Source organism: Anomaloglossus baeobatrachus, chromosome 8 (genome assembly GCF_048569485.1).
Source record: "Anomaloglossus baeobatrachus isolate aAnoBae1 chromosome 8, aAnoBae1.hap1, whole genome shotgun sequence".
NCBI classification, from domain to species: domain Eukaryota; kingdom Metazoa; phylum Chordata; class Amphibia; order Anura; family Aromobatidae; genus Anomaloglossus; species Anomaloglossus baeobatrachus.
Window position 1 is genome coordinate 86,861,897 of NC_134360.1, and position 17,638 is coordinate 86,879,534.

Genomic DNA, 17,638 nt, shown 5'->3' on the forward strand with positions numbered 1-17,638 from the left:
TCAGCACTTAGAGTCTGAGTGCACTGGTCCCGTGCACCTGTACTGCCTCCTGGTGGCAGCTGGGGGACTGGTGCTGAAGTGGGAGCGGGGGCTGGCGGCTCAACAGTGATCTTTGCCGGCACATAAGGTTATATTGGAGAACCCATCTCAGCTCCGGGGCTCTGAGCATCCGCTAGGCACAGTCAAGCAGAATATCTCGGTTTAATGCATCGACAGTAAGTCGTTAGTGAGGCATCGCTTGGGGGGCAACAGGCTCCTCATCTGGCACCGGCTCCAGGACCTCAGGCAGGGACTGCATCGTGAGGACAGCATGGAAGCCATTACCCTCCGTACGCGGGACCTACGTACCTCTGGGGTGGTAGAAGCTGAATCTAACTCCTCCGGTTCTAAAGCGGCGGGGACTGGTCCAACCTGCTCATCCTCGTCCCTCCGCGCGCGCTTAGGATTAACCGGTTCCATTTCGCAGTCCCTTGGGTTTCTTTTTCTTTGCCACTTTCTTGCAGGACTGGAGTACCTCGGGAACTTCCGGGTTAGGTTACTGCCCTTTTCCGCCAGCGATTACAGGAGTCGTGGGCAGGGTTTCGTTTTGCACCTTCGTTTTGCGCCTTTTTCACTGCTGTGGCGCAGTTACTTTTTACAGCAAAATGGCGGCGGTTTTCCAAGCAGTAAAACACAGTCCATAAAACACAGTATAAGGCACACGTCACCTGGTTTGGCCGAGTCCAGTTCAATCTTGTTCGTGACGCCAGGGAAAAGTTGTGTCGCCCAGGGTTATGGGGTACTCGGCCCTGGGCAGTGTATAACTGGTGGCCGTGTATAACTAGTCACTTTGGTGGCCGTTTCCCGGTCCCGTGCCCTGGGTGCTTTTTGAAAAAGGGAATATATTTATAGGGGATTAGATTAGTGTTCACACGTGACCCCACTTGTGGTGTTGCGGCTATCTAAATGGAGCCGCCGCTGCACAATCTCCAATACTGGGGCTGGTGTTAATGGCAGCCTGGATGTTAGACCCTCCGGAAGCAGGGCAGGACCCCAGAGGGTAAGTGATGTGACGGGTGTTGGAAGAAGGTAGTGCACACAAAAGGGGTTTGGTGCAACTGGTTCTTTACTCACTTTCTGGTGGTAACTGGTCACCCGAGGCCGGCTGGTTTCACCTTCAGGTCCCCTTCGTCCCAGTGCCAGTGTAGTAATCTGGTGCCTTCTTCCCCTGCACCTGTCTCTGGTTAGTGGGTCCCCGTGGCGTAGAGCAATTGGGGGTCCCCGTCCAGTGGATTTTCCACTGCTGTCCGTATGACGGTAGTGTTACCCCTGTAGGGTTGGAGTCTCCGGTCTGTCCCCGACTCTCTCTTTGCTACTGAGTCTCGGATTTTTAGGGTCAGCCAGGTCCTTGATGGTACCCTTGCTGTGCAGGTGTTATCAGGCCTGCCTGGAGCTTATGCCTGACTTAGGGTTCTGTACCCCGTTGGTGCGTAGTTCCAGGAGTACTCCACCGTACTCCACTGACAACTACCCTTCTGGGCACCAGGTTACTGCTCACTCCCAAGTCAGTGCGTCTCCTCCCGTCCACCTTCACTGTTCGATTCCGACTCACTACTCAACTGACTGTCCACAGTCCGCCCCTCCCACCTGGTCAACTAGTGGACTAGACTGGCTCCACCTCTAGGCGGCAATCCATTGGTCCGACCCTAACTTTGCACCATACTATGGGGGATTGTTGGGGAAAACTGGGATTTTGTGAAGTGTTTGTGTGTGACCGGTACTGGTCTTCCGGGGCCCTAGGGGGTAGGCCCTGCATCCCGGGAAGGATGTAGAACCTGGTAGCTCCCTGATGGCCTTAGGAGCGCTACAGATTAACTAACACTGACATTGAAAGAGGTAAGGGTATGTTCACACATAGCATTTTTGCTGTGTTTTTTTGTGCAGCATACCTGGTGCATAAAATAAGTAGTGTTTTATAGTTACAGCTCAGCACAATCAATGAGATTTATGACATCTCATGCACACACTGCGGAGGGGGGGGTTCCCACACTTATCTTGAGCCCTGCTGAGTTTTTTCTAAGACGCAGCATATCAATTCTTTTTTTGCAGCGTTTTTTACCCATTTAATTGAATGGGCAAAAAACATAAGTAAACGCTGCCAAAACACATGCATTTTCCTGCCACCAATCTGGTGTTTGGTGCAGAAAAAAACAAATCCTGTAGAAAACACAACTTGTGAACATATCCTTATTTGACTACATTAGGTCCAGGTTATTGGCAGAAGACAATGTTTGCCTTTGGAGACACCTCTGATTCTTGGACATGTCAGTGATCTTCTCCTACAAGACAACTGGTCCGAGTTACATCACTTCTCCTATTTAGTAGTTTGTGAAAACCGTACAGCACACGGATGACATCTGAGGGCTGTCTCATTTTTTTCATAGACTTTCATTGCTGAGTTTGCGAGGAGTCTGACCAGCCCTTCTGTGCCGCCCCGGGGCTCGGCCGGCTGCCGAGCCGCTCGGATCCGTGCTCGTCAGTAGGTGGCTCGAGCTCCTCCCGGACCCGGGGGTCACGTCGCTCTGAAGGGATGCTGGCGCTACGTAAGGGGTGGTGTTCGGTGGGGAGGTTCACGGCCGGAGCCGCGGTTGTTTGGGGGTTATGTTCGTGACGTCACCCACGGGTTGTGGTGAATGTGGACACCACCGCTGCTCTTAACTAGGTTCCCGGGGACGGTGTTGTGCAGCCTGGTGTTGACCCCTCCGTGGACAGGAGGTGATGGTCCCGGGGCCCGGTGGTTGTGAGGTGCGGGCGTGATGGTGCGGTGCGATGCGCTGCCCGAGGGCACTGTTGTACTCACTATTATAAATACACCGGAGTCTGTGGTAAACCAAAAAGGATGGTGGTCGGTGCCCGCAGCCGGCTGCGCTTTGCCCCTTACTTAGGTTGGTGGTTCCTGCCTTTCTCCTGCACCTCTTGTTGTAGATGTTGATTGCCTACGCTTCAGCGACGGTAGTCCGCTCCCCGACTTTGTGTGTGTTGGGGAACCCGTTTGCCCACAGGCGCTGGCCCGTGGGATCTCTCTGCCTGTGCGGTGGCTTTCTATCCCCCTCGGTGGGCTGTTGCCGTCTTTCGGGTCTTGGGACAGGAAAGGACCTAAGGTCCAGACCTCAATCAGTAAATTCGACGTGGTCCAGTGGCTTATGGACCTCTGGGTCTGAGTACCCCTCCTGGTGCTCCGGTTTCCAGTTGGTTCCCAGTTCGGTACCGGCGGGCCACTACCCTGTCCCGGTCCCTTACGGTTCCACCAGCCGTCTTCCCGGCTTCTGCAGGCGGCCACCACCGTCTGCCTCCTGGCCACAGGGTATCCGGGCTCCTACCCAGATCCCTGACAGACGTTTACACTTTGCTACTACTCTCCTTCACCTCCTCTCCTTTTCACTTCCCTAACGGGTCTCTCTGTTGTTTCCGCCTCAGGCTATCTACCTGTGACTACCTGGCTAGTCCAGGGCGTCACATTCCCCCTTGGTTTAATGCAGATCATCTGCGGGCTGCCCGACCACCACCGGTTTATTTTTGTTTCTGCAAAAGATAAAACTGGGAAAACACAAGTACAAGTATACTAAACATTTTACAATTCAAGCATGTTTTTGGAGAATCATCCCTTACGGGAGGCACATTCTTAAATGTTACATATAAAAATAGTTTTATTAATGGGAACGGGACCGGGTCCTTCCAGTTGCTCAGCCAAGCAAACCTAGCCTTGATACTGCCTCTAAAACTAGGTCAGCACCCCTTTTCCCCAGTCCAGGAACGAGTCAAGGACCGGGTATTGCCCTTGCGGGCCGGGTAAAAAGTTCCTTACCCAGCAGTCTCTCAGAGGCCCCACGTCCAGGGGACCCCTGACCCGGAGGGTTGTCACCGGTTGCATTGGTGACGGGACCCCGGCCTCCTCTGCCGCAGGTCCTTTCTCCAGCCTGCCTCTCTAGAGGCCGTGGGAGCTGAAGGGTGGTCCGGGACTTATTTACAAACCCAAAAGTTATTGGGTGGCCTGCAAGTTCTCTGCCTGTCTATTGGTTAAACGGGACATCAACGGGATTCAAAAGGGTCCCAACGGGGACAACAACATGGCAGCCGGGAACCGCTACCCTTTTTAGTCCTCATCTTCCTCGCACTCCTCTTCCACCATAACCTCAGGGCTATACGGCGGGGGAGGGGACTGAGGGCGCTCCTTCCTCTTGACGCTGAGGGCAAACCAGCCCCTCTCCCCGCAATGCCGGGTGTAAGTAACGAGGTCGCCGGGTACCAGGTCACGGTCCGGGTGACCTACGGGCAAGTGTGGGTACACGTCCCGGCGGGACACGAAAACTTCAGCCTCTAGGCCGGGCTTGTATATGAACCCCCATCCCCGGTCGGGGTCAAATCGCCGGACTTGGCCTTGATAAGTCGGGCCCCGCACCCGGTAGGTGGCGCTCCTGAGATTCTCCTTTTCCCGGATGGTACGGGCTAGGATCTCGGCTCTCCTTTTCTCCCGGGCCTCGATTTCCCGGCCCAGCTGGTTCGGCCGCAGCTCCCAATACGGGGCGTCTGCTTGCCCGGGGTCTCGTGGTGCGGAGGTCTGGCCCAGCCGGAGCTCTCCGGTGTCGGCAACGACCGACAACCTCTGTGGGGAACCCCGCTGTGTTGCGGCCGGCCCTGCTGCCTCGCAGCGGCCACCCCTGCTGCCTCGCAGCGGCCACCCCGCAGAACCTCAGCCGAGGCCTGAGACCCGGGAACGACCAGCCTCACCTGCTGGGCCTTCTTCCGGGCAGCGCCCACCTCCTTCTTGGCCGGGCGGATTGCCGGGGCTGGGGTCTCTTCGGGCGCAGCTTCTTCCGGGACCGCCGGGACCACATCAGGAACGGGCACCTTCCGGGAATGGTCCTTCCAGGGCAACGGGGTCGGTGCAGGCCAATCGTGTGGCCGTCCGCGGGCCGCCTCTGCAGGTGGATCCTCGCGGGCATCTGGGACGGACTCCACCACCGATGTTGGGGGTGGCGAACCGGGTGGAGACGTAGCGGCAACCGATACGGGCGGTGGGGGAGGCAACATGGAAGGCAGGAGCAGACCGGGTCCCTCAGCCGCAGCGGCCGGTCCCTCTCGGACAAAGGGGCGTGGGTCGCATACCCTTTCCTCCAAAGCTGCCGCCACTTCATGTGCCCGCACGGTGGCGGCTATCTCCTCCATCTCGGCCGCCCAGCGCTCCAGGAGCAAACTCACCTGCGCTTGGAGATGGCAGCTCATCTTTGCGGTCCGTGCTTCCACCCACGCCGCTGTTCCAGGCGCAGGCTCCGGGATCTCGGGCTTGCCAGACGGGGCAGACATTGTGCACACTCGGGGTCCAGGAACACAACGAGTAGCAGAGTCCTGGAGTCCCTGCCCTTTATCCACTCAGTCACATGGCACGGGATCTTCACCCGCCCCCCCTTGGTCTTTTTGGGGCACTCCGCTTTCTTTCTGCTCAGTTTCACTTCTTGGCTGCACACCTCCCTGCACCACTCTGTTCCCAGGCAGGGGGCGGGGCTTCAACTCTAGCGCTCTTTTCGCGGGAAAGATGGGTCTGGCGGGAACCTTCGCGCCAAGGGATAGTGACAAGATGGCGGATTCTGAAATTTTTCAACAGGTCACCGCTGACTTCTACTTCAAGGCGCACTTCCACCGGTAAGTGGATGGGTTCAATCCTGTCTGTGACACTAGAAGAGTCGATGTGTACTGCCCCGGGGCTCGGCCGGCTGCCGAGCCACTCGGATCTGTGCTCGTCAGTAGGTGGCTCGAGCTCCTCCCGGACCCGGGGGTCACGTCGCTCTGAAGGGATGCTGGCGCTACGTGAGGGGTGGTGTTCGGTGGGGAGGTTCACGGCCGGAGTCGCGGTTGTTTGGGGGTTAAGTTCGTGATGCCACCCACGGGTTGTGGTGAATGTGGACACCACCGCTGCTGTTAACTAGGCTCCCGGGGACGGTGTTGTGCAGCCTGGTGTTGACCCCTCCGTGGGCAGAGTCTGATGGTCCCGGGGCCCGATGGTTGTGAGGTGCGGGCGTGATAGTGCGGTGCAATGCGCTGCCCGAGGGCACTGTTGTACTCACTATTATAAATACACCGGAGTCTCTGGTAAACCAAAAAGGATGGTGGTCGGTGCCCGCAGCCGGCTGCGCTTTGCCCCTTACTCAGGTTGGTGGTTCCCGCCTTTCTCCTGCACCTCTTGTTGTAGATGTTGACTGCCTACGCTTCAGCGACGGTAGTCCGCTCCCCGGCTTTGTGTGTGTCGGGGAACCCGTTTGCCGGCAGGCGCTGGCCCGTGGGATCTCTCTGCCTGTGCAGTGGCTTTCTATCCCTCTCGTTCGGCTGTTCCCGTCTTTCGGGTCTTGGGACGGGAAAGGACCTAAGGTCCAGACCTCAATCAGTAAATTCGACGTGGTCCAGTGGCTTCTGGACCTCGTTCTGGGTCTGAGTACTCCTCCTGGTGCTCTGGTTTCCTGTTGGTTCCCCGGTTCAGTACCGGCGGGCCACTAGCCTGTCCCGGTCCCTTACGGTTCCACCAGCTGTCTTCCCGGCTCCTGCAGGCGGCCACCACAGTCTGCCTCCTGGCCACAGGGTATCCGGGCTCCTACCCAGATCCCTGACAGACGTTTACACTTTGCCACCTCTCCTTTTGACTTCCCTAACGGGTCTCTCTGTTTTTCCAGCCTCAGGCTATCCGAACTTTTCGGAGGGCGTGGCCAACCACCTGGCTCCGCCCCTGGGTGTGAACGTCAAGACCCGAGAGGGGTGACTCAGGGTTTTTAGGTTGGCTGGTGATACCTTTTTAGGGGCTGGTGTTTGTGTAGGGGGTCTACCTGTAATGACCTGGCTAGTCCAGGGCGTCACACTTCTGTCCATACAATGGCTGCTGGCCTAGGAGAATCTGATCAGGCCGAGCCATCAGCCTCCTCAAACAGAAAAACAGGTTTTAACTGTTAGGTGTTTTACAATTGGAGGAGGCTGATGGTCTGGTCACATTCACTCACATCAACAGCCATAGTATGGACAGAAGAGCTCATCAGTTTGTTAGGACATCTGGATGACTAAGAGAAAGTGGCTGACTATAAGTGGCCGGAAGCGTCATCCACATCAATCATCAAAGGAGGACGGCAATCAGTGCTGAAATGACGGATAGGAGATGCGAAATACGAAGCCCATAGGACCAAACCCACAAATTTGCATACATGGTGGGAGATATTATAAAAGTATTTGTGGGGTCTACAGTGGGAGTCAGGGCACAAGATGCACCTCTATAGAATGCAGCACAGGAATCATAGATTTGATTCCTGTGCTGCATGCTACTTAATGTGCTAGTTTTGGTTTAGAACGCCAAAATCTGGTGACAGGTTCTCTTTAAGATAGTTGACAAAAACAGTGACATTAATTTACAGCCAAATAACTGGACAAATCTGCTCCAAATTTGTCATTAAGCATCCGAAGTTCTTAAACTAGGTTTAAAGGGAACCAATCAAAAGGATTTTCCTATATAACCTAAAGCCAGTGTGTTACGAACCGGCGCCGCCATAGCCGCAAGCAGCCTGCTGCGGTTCCTGTTGCTCCCAGGCGCCGGCTGCCGTTCTTGGCCGTGCCTCGGGTCGTCCAGTTGGCTGCTCCTTCCACCACGTTTAAGTGTGGAGAGGCGGCTAGTGCGCATGCGTGCGCCGATTTACCCCAGCCAGAGTCTAAGCCCGGTGTTTTGCCTAGTGAGCATGCTCAGCCTGATTGTGTTATGTCTGAGACTAAGTCCTCAGTTCAGGCTACTGAGCATGCTCCCACAATTAACCCTAACAGCCTCTTTGCACAGGTACTTGGACTTCGCTCTGAGCCTGTTGCTCAGGCTACTGAGCATGCCCAGGCACTTAGTGCATCAGAGGCTAGGTCTGGTAAGGAGCTCACTGAGCATGTCCGTGAGGTGGCAGGCCCTGATAGGGCAGAGGGTGTCAGGTGTCCTGATGGCGTGGCAACTCCGGACTGGCTCGCAGAGGCCCGCCCCTATGATCTGGCACCTCACCATTGGTCGTCAGACGATGACTGGTGAAGTGTTTGGGGTGTGGCTGCCATGAGGTCATCAATGACGTGGCGGTTCCGGATAGGTCGCATGTGACGTCACTGATGACATGGCACTCTGCTATTGGACCTTGGTGGTTCTACCATGGGTTTGGGGCGGACCCAGGTTATAAAAGGGCATGGACACAACATGGAGGGGCGCAGTCTTCATTTAGAGTTCTTGGTGGCATAAGCCTTGTTGGAAGCGGTGCCTGTCACTCCAAGATTCGTGGCTCAGCACATGAGGGTCAGGCGCCGTGCTTCCTTGCTACCGTTCCTGTTGTGCTAGAGCAGTCCAGTGGCGTTAACTGGGCTGCGGCTGCTGCGTCACCTGTCCAGTTGTGCCTCCTACGCACACGGACAGCATACCTGTTGCGTCACCTGTCCGAGAGTGCCCTCTACGCACACGTACCTGATGTGCCACCTGTCTGGTTGTGCCCTCTACACGCACGGACAGCGCACCCCAGAACCCCTGTGAAGTTAACAGGGTGTTCCTGGATTGGGTGTGTGAACCGTATTATCCTCCTCGGCTTCCCAGTCAAATGCTACTGGTGTGACTAACTGGTCTGACGTGTCCTTTACACACGTGGCCAGTCGAGTGGCGGCCAGAAACGCTAATCGGAGGACCGCTCGGCCTGACGTGTCTTACACACGTGGCCCACAGGGCGCTGTCGCAGCGGTCTTCTCGGTCAACGCTAACTGGTTACCATCCGGCCTGACGTGTTGTTACACACGTGGTCGGAGTAGCGTCCGCTCCACCGAAACGCTAACTGGGTTGTCGTCCGGTCTGATGTGTCCCTACACACGTGACCGGTTTCTTGAGTTATCTCAGAGCCATCCAGCTCTATAGTCTCCGCCTAACCCACAGGGTGCCAGCAGCTCCATTACCATTTGGAGCACGGTGGGCCCCGACTGGCGATTCTGATATATACCCCTGGTCCTAATCTGCCGGTTCCCCCGTAACACAGTGGCTATATACTGGCACTATCAGGCTGAGTCTATACATACTTGTTGTGGTCAGCTCAGATGTATAGGTTTTGAAATCCAAGAAAGTTTATAAAATCAGCAGCTTCTTGAGTGACAACAGTTGAGGATCAGATAATATCTGGGGGGGTATATGCATAGTTATCCCCTCCCCCTGTTAGAATTAGCATAAGTATTATACAATTGATTTACTTTTCACTAGCAGGACCTCTGTGTGGTCATACCCATGTGACCAGAAGGGGCGGCGCCTCAACCAACAAAGCTGATACCAGGAAGCAACATTTTTCTGTTGCCTGAGGCCCCGCCCCTTCTGGTCACATGGGTATGACCTCAGTACATGTCCTGCTAGTGAAAAAGTAAATCAATTGTATAATACTTATGCTAATTCCAACACGGGGGATGGGATAACTATGAATATTCCCCCCCAGATATTATCTGATCCTCAGCTGCTGTCACTCAAAAAGCTGATGATTTTATAAACTTTAGTTTCTTGGATTTCAAAACCTAAACCTCCAAGCTGACCACTAAAGGTATGTATAGACTCAGCCTGATAGTGCCAGTATAGCACTGGCTTTCGCTTATATATGAAAATCCTGGTGATTGGTTCCCTTTAAGCTCTATAGAACCTAGCATTATTGAGATATTTGCTTTGATATGTTTTATATCTTTTAATGGGAAGGTGCAGTAGGATAACATTTGCTGTCATCCAGGTATACTATATGTTCATGAATGTATGTCCAGCATTAGGGTTTAAAGGAATTTTCAAGGACTAACATCTTCATCACCTATCAATATCAGCTTGGTGGGGGTGACACCTGGCAGGCACCCCACCAAATCAGCTGTTATCTGCTCTGTTGGATGCCAGTTCTGTATATTGTTTATTGGTGGCTGGGGTAATGCTCCTTATCTCCTCTCCAAGTGGGATATCTAGTGCAGAGACATTGAAATATAAACATTCAGATAAATAAAATGGTTCTTTTCAGAAAGCTCAGCAGTGCAATAGATAAGATAGACTGCTGTTGTCAGACCCTCCATAGAGCAAAAATAGAAGAAACAGCTGGAATCTGGCACCAGTGGAACATCTGGAGAACATCTGTCCTATGGTCACGCACAAAATGCCCTGACAATATAAATCATACTCAACAATAAATCAAAAAACAGTAGTCGCCAATATATATTAGATTGCTGTCGGACAAACGATGCTTCTCAGCCGGCTCTCCCATACACAGGACACATAATTTGGTCGAGCACTCTTGTGTTCTCTATAGAAAGCGGCCAACTGACACATCATCTCAAAGAGAATGGCAATTTGACATCGGATATGCCCAGTCGATATCTCTTCTGACCATCAATCGATAAGTGCCCCTATACACATTGGACTGTCGAACGAACCCATTATATTGGTGGGTTCCCGCTAACATTTAATGTGAATGGGGGGTCTTAAAGTTATGTTCACACATGGCGTAATTGTGATGGATTCTTCACCAACACACAAAAAAATGTGTTGGTAGAAAAAACACTCTGTACAATACACAAGTTTTTGACGTTTATGTATAAATTATTGCGGAGTTTTTAATATTTCTTTTTCATTCATTTGAAGGTGTGAAAATATTGAAAGAATTAAAATGTTTCTGATATGAAAAAAATGGTTTGATGGTAAAAATTTGCAATAAAGATAAAGCAACATGTGCATGAGATTTCAGAAATCTTGCTTGCTTCTTGATCCTTCCTTGTCCTTCCCGACACTAATATCTTGAATAAAGGCAATCTTCAAGCGTTCTTTCCTTCCTCCCCTCCCTTCCCCACTCTATCCTAAGTAAGATGTTTGTTTTTCATGTAAAAAGTTTAATAAAGCTCTTTGGAAACAGAAATCTTGCTGGTTCATTTTCCTAGTTTTGTAACACGCCACCTATTTTACACACCAAATACATTGAGTAAAATATGCAACAAAAATGCTGCCTTTACGCCACATGTGAATATTCTCATAGCTTTTCCCCATGGTAATACCCAGACAATGTATGCTACATGCAGTAGCTCAACACATGCAACCTTCAGGCTATGTGCGCACGTTGCGTACAGTCACTGCAGAAATTTCTGCAGCGATCTGAAGAGCACACGTGCGCTTCAAATCGCTGCAGAAAATGTCCGTAGTGAAAAAAAAAGAAGCCGATTCCATGCGCTCTGACTGCAGCCCCTCCCATAGACAGAGCAGGGGCTGCAGGCAAAGCGCACGGAAGAAGTGACATGTCACTTATTAGAACGTGCGCTTCGGGCAGCAGCCAAAGCGCTGCGCTCTAAGACGCCACGTGCGCACGGCTCCTGCATAATCTTCATAGACTGTGCAGGGGACGCAGGACGCATGCAGTTACGCTGCGCTACAAAGCCCAGCGTAACTGCATGTAATTACGCAACGTGCGCACATAGCCTCAGACTGTTTTTTCTTAAGAACAACATGAAAGGGAAAGACCTGTAAACTAGAAACAACTTGACAACGTATAACTTGGAGATGGATCGCAGGACAACTAAAATAAGAAGGGTTAAAAATTTTAAGTCTATGAAAATTCAGATGGTTCCTTATGTGCAGTGGCGTAACTACAGTCTGATGGGCCCCGATACAGAGTTTGAGCCTGGGTCCCCATCCTGGGCCACTTCCTGGTAAATATGTCCCCCATCCTGGTAAATATGTCCACATCATGGCCCCATCCTGGTGTTAAACCCCATCATGGCTATATCCTATATATATAGTCCCATCCTGGTATATATGTCCACTATCATGGCCCCATCCAGGTATATATTTCACCACCATGACACCATCATGGTATATCTCCCCATCATGGATCCATCCTAGTGTATGAACCCCCCATCATGCCAATATCTTCGTATATATGGTCCCATCCTGGTATATGTCCAAATCCTGGTGTACGACTCCGATCATGGATATAGCCTGGTATATATGGACCTACCCTGGTATAGAGGTCCCCATCATTGCCCATCTTGGTATATATGGCCCCATCCTGGTATATAGCCCCCTATCCTGGTATATAGCACTCTATCCTGGTATATAGCCTCTCATCCTGGTATATAGCATATATTGTGGTATATAGCCACCTATCCTGGTATATAGCCCCCTCATCCTGGTATATAGCCCCCCACTGCGCCGCACACAGTAAAAAAATAAATAATCAATTGTACTATGTGTTCACTTTCATAATGAGGCCTATGAAATTTTGTATAGATAAATAGGATGGATGTATAGATAGATAGATAGATAAATGTACAGACAGGATGGATAGATAGGATGTACAAACAGACAGTATACACAGACAGAAAGTATACACAGACAGTCAGACAGACAGTATACACAGTCAGACAGTATACACAGACAGACAGGATAGACAGACAGACAGTATACACAAACAGACAGACAGTATACAGACAGACAGTATACACAGACAGACAGTATACACAGACAGACAGTATACACAAACAGACAGCTACATATTGCACACTATACAGGACACACATATCTTATATATAACACATACAGACAGCACATAATACATGATTCATATTATACTCACCTCCTTCTTGGCCTCCTGGAGTTCAGAGGGTCTTTAGAAGCAGCTTCTCTGGCCGCAGCAGTGCAGGCGCCCCTCCTCCCTCTCTGTGTGGTGAACACGGGAGCAGACCGGACACAGAGGAGGGGAGGGCGCCCTGTACTGCAGCCTGTGCACCGCAGGAGCAACAAGTGACAGTGAACTGCTGCTCCCTGCGGTGCCTCATTTGCTGTCTGCCTGAAGGGGCCCTGTGCGACTGGTGGCCATGGTACTCACCTACCCTGCGCTCCCCTGGAGTCCTCCTGTGATGCTGGGCACTGACCATTGTGTAAGCAACACAGCGCATGATGTCAGTGTGATGTGCGGCCACTTACGGCAGAGTCAGCTGTCAGCGTATTCTCTACTCCCCATGCCCAGGATCGTGTGCATGGTGAGCAAATATTCATGGCCTTAATCGGCGGCCGGTAAATCGCAGTATAGGGACCCGACGGATCTCTGTGCTGCGATATATTTCAGCTTGATGCGCACCCTCTGGCACATCTATCTGAATCAGGATCTGGGGCCGGCGGGCCCCCTGCCTCCCCGGGTCCGGTCGCAGTGGCGACCTCTGCAACCACGGTAGTTACGTCCCTGCTTATGTGATGAGACTCAAACATTTTAGCATTGGTCAACAGTCAACACAACACAAGACTTTGTCATGAAGTATAAGGGGATAACTTGGGATCAGGGCTAATAGACTGGTCCTCGGGCTAGGGAGCCCTACCAATCCCTTATCCCTGAGGCACGTCTAACCTAGCCCTTCTCATGGCCATCCCTGCTCTAATAACCCCTTTACCCCCACCCCAGGTGAGGGCTGAGACAGGAGTCTCACAAATAGACAAATGTGGAAACCAAAACTCTAACTCACAGCAATCACACAGAGGTCTAAGACAATACGAGATCAGGAGGAAACAAAGAGCACGGAGGGAATAAACAGATAAGATAATTCCCACAACACATCAAGCACCACTTAATTGTTCACCAGCAACTGGATCACAACAGCACATGGACCGGTATGGCTATATCTATAGCTGGCACAGGAAGTCAGTTTCAACCATCTCAATAAGGCAGGGAGAAGCTGTGATAGGTTTCTCATAACATGTGATCCTAGAAGGGCTCTTTTCCACTTGGGTAATGCTTCCGATGCAAGAGCATTGGAAGCGATATGCTAATGACTCTCTGCTGCGTGCGTCAGCTGAGGGTCATGCGACTGTGATGCGATCTTGCGATCGTATTACAGCCTTGGAGAAGAGGAAGCACTTTCTCCCCATCATCTCCGCTGTCTGTCCCTGTGTATATCGCACTGCGGTCGCATAGCAGGCGAGTGCAGTGCGATGTTTCATACACTCCCATAGGCAAGACTTGCTGCCAAACGCAGCATGCTGTGATTGCACCGAGAGCACGATTCATGTTGAGAAATAAAAGGAAAGAGGATACTGCCTCATTGATTAAAACTGGTGTTTTAACGGATCACACTCGCACATGAAAATCGCAAGTGGAAAAGAGCCCTAAGGCCGCAGTGACACTTGCGAGTGCCTTGCGTGTAACTTGCGTGAGTCTCTCATTGCATCACCCGGCATGGCTGCACACTCTCCTAACAGGAGCAGGTTGGTTGCATGTTTCTCTATGCAGCTCAGACGCTCCTGTCCAGACAGTGTGCGGCCGTGACGGGTGATGCAATGAGAGACTCGCGCGAGTTACACGCAATGCACTCGTAAGTGTGATACTGGCCTAACTAGCAGGCTAGGAGAGATTAACGCCTGCCAGCCCAATCATTAATGAGCACACAGCTGGTCAATGCCCGAGCTTGCCTGTGCAACTCAGAAGCCCCAGAGAAATCACAGTGTGGAGTTTCAGAGTCTGTGGTATGGATGGCGCTAGATACCACTATGACACTCAGCGAGATTTGGGCTAATGCTTTGTGACTGTCTTGGATCCTGCAGCCATTTAGTGAGCTCAGCAGCTCTGTCTGTTTAGACAGAACTCTCTGATCGAGTCGCTGACATGTCAACATGACTTATTAATGTTCCAGTACCGGACACTTGGAGCTGCGGCTGGGACTCAGCTGTGGAACTGTGGATGGTGTATAAAGTGTTTTTTGGTGTGTTTTTTTAGCAAACGCAGTCAGGCATGAAGATTTGCTAAGAGGGGACAACCGCTTTAAAGAAAAAAGCTACATGAGCATTACATCCTAAATAAATCAATGGATTCTCATTTTGGAGGGAATAAACAAAATGAGATCTCAAAATGTTGAAGAATAAATATAATTATAGAAAAATAATGGTATAAACTAATGTATAATAGTAGTGGTATTATTATTACCTTTTCACACACTGAGACACTCACATTTACAAAATGCTCCTAATTGTCATTTTAGAAATCTCCATTTATGTGTAGGCTGGAGATACATATGTCCGGTACATCAGATATATCATGTGTGTAGGCTCATTAAGCATCACACAATCTAATTTTTCTATCCCTCAGAAACACGTGAAGCAAAAACAACTAATTAGGAGCATCAGAAATCGTGAAACGTTACAAACAAATATGAAGTGGAAAATGTCCAAAATGACGGCTTTCACCACCTTTCCACGATGTCTCATAACGGCGAGACCTTAGCTGTTCACACCACCGTGCGGAGCTGCCGCCCCACCACCGCGCGGAGCTGCCGCCCCACCACCGCGCGGAGCTGCCGCCCCACCACCGTGCGGAGCTGCCGCCCCACCTACACCCCACCTACTGTCTCCTCCCCAAAATCCTTTAGGATGTAAGCCCGCAAGGGCAGGGCCCTCTTCCCCCTGTGCTAGTCTGTCTATTGTAACGTGTACATGTATTCTGTATGTAACCCCCTCATGTACAGCACCATGGAATCAATGGTGCTCTATAAATAAACAATAATAATAATAATAATAATAATAATTAATCTAGTGTCCCGCATGTCGAATTGTGCGTTTATTATATTATTAACTCCTAACCTCCCCCCTAGTCCCCGCACACATCAAGTTTCTTGTAAAACATACAGGATGGTCCTAAGAATCCTAGAAGAGCATCTCATTGTCATGCCTTCCTGTTTATAGAGGGGAAGGTCAGTGCACATTGATAACTGTGACCCTGTGAGATTCATGTACAGGATGTCTGCGAAAGTCCCATCTGCATCTACAGCAACCCTCCCTTGTCCAGGATATAATGAGGGGGGTGATAATTGAGTTACCATATCTCTTGGAGAGCATCACAAACAGGCTTTACATCCTCCTGACACTCACCTAGCCTGTTGAACTGAAGGGGGTGTCTTGAGATGGGAGGGGACATCTGTAAATAAGAGCATGTTTATTGTCAGAGACCATCAGAGGTCTACAGAAAGCAGAACTGTAAGACTGCTGAAGATGGGCGAGGAGACTAACAACATGACCAGTCTACTGGGGATGCCGGACTGTGAATACGATGAGTGGGAACCATCTGTTGGACTCATACCAGCTACCTACCTCCTTATTTTCTTCCTGGGCATTACTGGCAATGGATTAGTGTTATGGGCAAGTCACCGTCGAAGAGACAGGCCACGGGCTGCTGACTCCTTCATAATGCAGTTGGCAGTGGCTGATTTGGCTTTTGTTGTGACACTTCCACTTTGGGCCGTCTACACTTCACTGGGATATCACTGGCCCTTTGGCAAATTGGCCTGCAAACTCAGTGGTTATCTAGTTTTGCTTAATATGTATGCCAGTGCCTTCTGCCTTACAGGGCTAAGCTTGGACAGATACATAGTAATTGTTCACTCACCTGGTCCTGGTCATCCACGTTCTCCGCTCTCCAGCCCACTGGCCACTATCGTTACATGGGCAAGCGCTGGGCTTCTTGCTCTTCCAGCCCTCATTTTCAGGAACACCGGACAAACAGATGACGATTGGGACAACAGAACACTGTGTTTCATGGACTACTCCGCTGTGAACAGCAATCAGACTCACCTCTGGGAAGCTAGCTTGGGATTTTCTTCCACTCTATTAGCCTTTGTGGCACCATTCTGTGTAATCCTCTTCTGTTACGTGGGCATTGGTCGCAGAGTCTCCGGGCACTTTCATTTACCTCTCGTTGCCAGCCGAAAAAGGAGATTATTGGCGATTATGATTGGACTGGTGGTCACATTTGGAGCATGCTGGGCCCCTTTTCACCTTGTGAAGAGCATCTATGTCCTCATGAATGCAGACATATTGCCTCTAAGTTGTGCTCTGCATGTTTTCCTCAACAACCTGCACCCTTATGTTACCTGTTTGGGGTATGCCAATAGTTGTATGAATCCAGTTCTTTATGCTTTCTTGGACCCCAGATTCAGGGATCACTGTCGTAGGTTGGTGGGATGTGGAAATTTCTTTAAAGTGGATAGAGAGAAAGTGGAGAATCAAGAGAAGAAACATGGAGGAGGCAGCTCTTCTCTTGGAGCTGCTGAGGGAAACAAGCCTACAAAAGTCTCCACAGAAGAAGAAGAGTTAGCTGGAATTAGGGACTAAAGACAGAAAATCTGGGAATGGATGTGTATCATACTTGTTTTGCTTCATATACCTTGTTTTATGTTCTTGCTGCATGTGACTACTTTTTACTTGTTATAGACTATTCCTCCTTGGAAAAATGACACTAGTGGACTAGTGATAAGACGTAACCTAAACACTAGAGCACTTAAAAGACTGGGGAGTTTTTTCAAGAGCAGTTTTTTATATATATATATTTTTTATTTTTACAATGTAAGTAATAAAATGTAAAAGTGCAGTAGTAATGGAGGTGTGTGTCCTCATGTCAGGTAGACTGAAGGGTTTACGTGATACATCATTTTTCTCCTTAATCTACATTGATCAGTCAGTGTGGCCTTTCATATAGCTCATTGGTTCACCGTATAATAGCAGCTGCTAACATGATGTATCTCCGTGCCTATTAATTTGGTCTGATGATTACAATGGTCCCTACATCATCGTCTCCATTTTCTGGGA

The 17,638-nt window shown here is 50.7% G+C and overlaps 1 protein-coding gene across 1 annotated transcript; it reads left to right on the top strand.

Annotated features, from left to right (window-relative positions):
* The first annotated feature begins 16,012 nt into the window (after positions 1–16,012).
* On the top strand, positions 16,013–17,356 carry LOC142249259 (apelin receptor A-like). The gene has a single exon (XM_075320884.1). It carries the CDS (start codon positions 16,046–16,048, stop codon positions 17,162–17,164), a length of 1,119 nt encoding a protein of 372 aa, XP_075176999.1. The 5' UTR covers positions 16,013–16,045; the 3' UTR covers positions 17,165–17,356.
* The last annotated feature ends 282 nt before the right edge of the window (positions 17,357–17,638 follow it).